This window comes from Urocitellus parryii, chromosome 4 (genome assembly GCF_045843805.1).
Source record: "Urocitellus parryii isolate mUroPar1 chromosome 4, mUroPar1.hap1, whole genome shotgun sequence".
NCBI lineage: Eukaryota > Metazoa > Chordata > Mammalia > Rodentia > Sciuridae > Urocitellus > Urocitellus parryii.
Genome location: NC_135534.1, coordinates 84,521,814 through 84,527,134, shown reverse-complemented (window position 1 = coordinate 84,527,134; position 5,321 = coordinate 84,521,814). Strand labels below are relative to the sequence as shown.

The window sequence follows — 5,321 nt, the reverse complement described above, 5'->3', positions numbered from 1 at the left end:
CATAATATTTTTCTTTATTCTAATACACAAGGAACACTAAACTAGAAAGATGATAAAATACATTACTTATATAACATAAGTATTATTCTTTATGGATTTGAGCTACTACCTAGTCACATGGAATCTTCACCAACTTACCAAAACACAGGACACTGATTTATTTTATTGGTTACATCCTTCTCATAGGACCAGGAAAAACAATGTAGTAAATATTCTTGGTGATTTGATAGTACACATGTGTAACTCAGTGGAGTTCTTTTAAATCTAGTGGAATGGCCTGCATTTGGGTATCTCCTTCAAAGTGAAGGATGTATGGATGAGCCCTGAGACTTCAAAATACTAAGAAAGAGATACAAAACTTTAGGTGTCTTTTAGAAATTTGGAGGCAACATATACAATATACCTGGTGAACAAAAAGCTGTTTCACATTGGGCCCAGAACAATAAAAACTCCCCACCAGATCAGGATTGCAGCAAAAGCAGCTTTGACACATGTCCCTTAAAATTCTGCTGATTCAGTTGTGTTCACAGCACCTGTGGGTGCTCTGTGGCAATGATCCTTTACTGAACACTGGAATCATCTGAGTCCCTTGTGCATTGGAACTTAAAATATATACATTGTTGATGCCTAGGTTCCCTTTCTAGAGATTATATTACTTGGTTTAGAACCATCAACTTATGGATTCTAGTGGTTGCCAAATTCATGCGAGAACAAAACCATCCAGAGAACTAGTTAAATTGGAGTGCTAAGTCCTACCCTAGCTCCTCATTCAATAGGTCTGGAAGGTGCGACCCCAGACTGGCTTTTCTAACAAGTTCCAGATGATACTGAGACTCTGGGAAAGGGAACCACACTTCAAGAATCACTGATGAAGGCTGTCAAATTTCCATAGGAGAATCACAATGAAATCTTTTACATTTTTTTAAATTGGGTGTGTGTGGGGGGGTACCAGGGATTGAACTCATGGGTACTTGACCACTAAGCCACATCCCCAGCCCTATTTTGTATTTCATTTAGAGACAGGTTCTCACTGAGTTGCTTAGTGCCTTGCTTTTGCTGAGGCTGGCTTTGAACTCATGATCCTCCAGCACCTCTGGCATTACAGGCATGCACCACTGCACTGGAGTCTTCTATATTATTTGCTACTCAAATAATGATCTACGATCAACAGTATTGATAATACCTGGGGTTTTTTTGAACACATGGAACCTCAGATCCCAGCCCAAATTTCGTAATTGAAATCTGCAGTGTGATACATCCCCACGTGATTGAAATGCACATTTAAGTTTGAGAACCACTGGTCTGGGGATCTGAAGCAAATCTATGCTGTATTCAGCAAACAATAATTCTCCATTTGAGCAAATGACAACTCTCTATTGGAAGTTCTTGACTAGGTACTGTGCCCTATCAGAGATATTCATGCTCCAACAGGTCCAAAATTGTTCCCAAATTTCAAAGTTTCTATTATACAAGAAGCTACTGATTTTCATGTTATATTTTTGTCATATGTGTAAGAAGTTTGTCTAACATTTTCCTTCCACATCAAACTTTAGCTATGACTGTATCTGATCTTCCCCCTCAAATTGACCCCACCTCCAGCATTTCTCCACCCAGTTATCTAGAAATGAACTGCCCCTTCCTTTCTCACCTACTGCACAGGAAAAACTACCACAATGTCATGGCCATAACTAATTTTCCCTTTCTTAGGCCTACCATGTGTGAGCCTTTGGATTTGATGAAAATTTATTTTTTATAAAAATATTTTTAAGTTTTTTCATGACTAGAAAAAATGCCATTATTGTAAAACTTAGATTCTGAACACCCCTTTCCACAGATGATGTGGTACTGTTGATAAGCACAAAACACCTAAGTCCTAGGGTCTGCACTGGATATAGATAAAGTTGAGAGCTACAAATATGAAAACAGTATCCTAAAAAACATTAATTACAGTAACAACAAAACATGGGCTACAGTCTGTCACGCACCACCACCAATTCTAACTTGAGATATTCCAGTAAGACTATAAAGTATCATTCAAGAACTAAATACTGGATTCAGGTGTTTCTGCACCAAGGAAATGAAATATTTATTTATTGATCATTCAGTCAAGAAATAGTAGTGGAGAGAGATATGAATGAAAGAACAATTTTATTCAATCAGCCTCAATACAATTCCATTGTTGCCAGATTATTCATGGCTCCAAATTGTTATTTTCTCATTGCTAGTGCACCTCACTTTGTTATGTCATTATTACTAGGGACAGGCCTAGGCCAAAATTGTCACTTGGTTGGGAACTTCTATGGTTCTGAGGATTGAGGGAAGAGGCACACCCACATTTGGCAGCATATCCAATAGCCACAGTCAGAAGTTTCAGGCCATTGATTGATGGCAAATAATTCAGAATTCAGAAATGCAAGTCCACCTAGCTTTAACCCCAGTATATCAGAAAGGGGTGCCACAGACACTGGAAACTTCATTTGGGGACAGTATTCCATAGGCATAAATGATCCATTGCTACAACCTTAATTAGGTTCAGGGTGGGGGTGCGGTTCCCATCAGCACTGCTTGAAAAATCTCTAAGGTTAGAATATTGGGAACAGTTAGTCAGACACTGCCAGGGAGATTTCCCATGCTGTTGTCCAGGGACAGCAATTACTTGCAAGGGTGTATCAGATTATCAGCATCCAGAAGTCCCCAAGATTTTAAAATGGAGGCACAGGAGCAGCCAGAAGCCCTTCCATGATGCTGCCATCAGGGCTCAGAAGTGCATGCATGTGCAACAAGCCACCCTCCTCAGACAGGGGTTGAACTGAGGAGCCCAGAACTATGCTCTTTGTGCCCACCAATAGGAACCTCTTGGGTGAAGTCTAGAGTCAGCTTCTGAGTTTAAAGTTTTCCAAAGTCATCCACCACTCACACATTGCCAGGTAATGGGAGAAGGACTGGGCCATGCAGACTCAAGAATGACCATGGGGGACAGAGGTGGGGGGTTCTTGGGAACTCTGGGAGCAGCATCTCTGGGCTGAGCAGCAAGCACTTCTGTAGGCCACAAAGACAGGCTTCTGTACCTGGTACTTCTGGACGCATGGGCAGAGGAGTGAGTAGGGGCAAGGACAAGTCCCAAGCCCTAGGCCACAGCCATCCCCCCATCCGTCTCCATACAGACCCAGGAGAGGGTCAAGTGGATCAAGTCTCTGATGAACCCAGGTGGTCAGTTCTGTTTGACCCACAAAATGAGTTCCGTGTTGTCCACTACCGCCCTGTCTTGCCTGCATTTCCACAGCTCATAGCGCTGGGGTTGGAGGATGCGCACAAAGGTATCCATGGAGAAGCTGACCCTGGCCTCCCCACAGCTGCACTGAGACACCACATTGCCATAATCAATCCACCTCGGAGTAGCGAAATTGATGGCCTCTTCACAGTTGAAGCCAGGGTTGAAGCCAGCATGGTAGCCATAGGGGAATGTCACCATGAACTCACGAGCCTCCTGAGTCATGCGGTTGAAGGGAATGCCATTCTCATGGAGGACTGTAGGCGAGATGAGGGCCACTTTGTGCCTCAGGAAGGCCCCACAGCCCTGGGAACTTCCCGGGAAAAGCTCCCTGGCCAGGCGCTCCAGGTGCTGCCCATGTACAGGGGGCACCGCGTACCACGTTTTCGGCTTCCCAAAGTGCAAGTAGTTGATGCTGTAAAGGTCCATGTCCTCCTTGTGCCACGCAAAAGTGGTCTTCCACATGCCAAAGTACAGATAGGGCCTGTTGACACCCTCAATGACAACTCCACATTCCTGCTCCAGCAGGTCCTGAATGGTTCCCAGGTGTCCCAGGTTCCACTCTTTAGTGTTTTCATCAAATAAGGAGCCACTGATGTCAGCACCATAAATTGGTGAGTTATAGAGGCGGCTCTTCCAGTACTTTCTCTCCAGATCTTCAAAATGCAGGTGAAGGGGAGTTCTATACTTTTCACTGTCTGCCAGGAGGTGATACTCTCCCACCATCATGGCTTTTTTGTGTGTGAGTGTGTGTGGTATTGAGTGAACATATCTGCCTTCCCAAAGACCACCTGGATCCAGGTGAGTATATTCCAGCACACAGAGAAAGTTTCCTGTTGGCAGCTGCCATCCACAGAAAGCCCAGGTTAGGAACACCCTGGCTTTACACCTGAGTTCTGCTCTAATATAATCAGCACCCACTTAATGTAATCACAGAGCTAGGTTCCTAATTTGACATCTCATTTAATCCATACCTATCCATTCTCCCCCTTTTTAATCCAGTCTAATCAAATCAAGAATCAGAAAAGGCAAACAAAGATTATATATAAAAAAAACCAGTTGGGATAAGAATATCAATACAAAATAGATTTATAAGATCAAAGAGAGACATGTTATTGCTACCTCACTAGGAACACATTGCAGCAAATAACTTCATGCTCCTAACCACACAGAGCTGAGATACAGAAACACAAGACTGAGCATCTTTATAAGGTAAAACCAACACATCATGCAAAGGGCTTTTTTTAAAAGACCAATATAACATAGAAGAACAGACTTAACTTTGATCATCTAAACTGCAACAATCACAAAGCGAATGGAAAATGCTTTTCAATGCATAGAAACCATTTACAAAAACTTACCCAAACTACAAAATAAATATTAATTAAATTCCACAGAATTAATATATTGGACATAATCTTGACCACAATAAAGTAAAATTTAAAGTCAACAATAAAAACATAGAGCAAAACCATATTTATTTGAAAATTAATATCTAGGTTTCTAAAACCTATTGATTTTTAGGTTCAATACAAACAGCTAGCAAAAGCAAAGTAAAATCATACAAAACAGGACATTGCTAAGAAAATGAGATATTGGGGCTGGGGCTGTAGTTCAGTGGCAGAGCACTTGCCTAGCATGTGTGAGGTACTAGGTTCAACACTTAGTACCACATAAAAATGAAACAAATAAAATAAAGATATTCTATCCATCTATAATTATTAAAAATGCTTAAAAAGAGAAAATGAGATATAAAAATGGCAGAATGACAAACAAAAGGAAAAGTTTATTAAAAAATAGAAATAATTAATAAATCTGAAATGTGATTATTTTAAATAAAAATAAAATAAAGTACTAGTAACATTAATTTAAAAAGTTTCCAGCCAGCTATGGTGGTGCGTGCCCATAATTTAACCTACTGGGGAGGCTGAGACAAGAAAATCACAAGTTCAAGGTCAGTCTGGGCAACTTGGCAAAACCCTGTCACAAAATGAAAAATAAATAAATGAAAAGAGCTGATGTATATAGTTTAGTGGTAAAGCACTTGCTT

The 5,321-nt window shown here is 41.0% G+C and overlaps 1 protein-coding gene across 1 annotated transcript; it reads right to left on the bottom strand.

Annotated features, from left to right (window-relative positions):
- Positions 1–3,211: 3,211 nt before the first annotated feature.
- On the bottom strand, positions 3,212–4,041 carry LOC113187999 (lysine-specific demethylase 4D-like). The gene is given in 2 exon segments (XM_026396131.2): positions 3,212–4,021; positions 4,024–4,041. Coding segments are annotated over 2 exon segments (828 nt in total).
- Between the last annotated feature and the right edge of the window lie 1,280 nt (positions 4,042–5,321).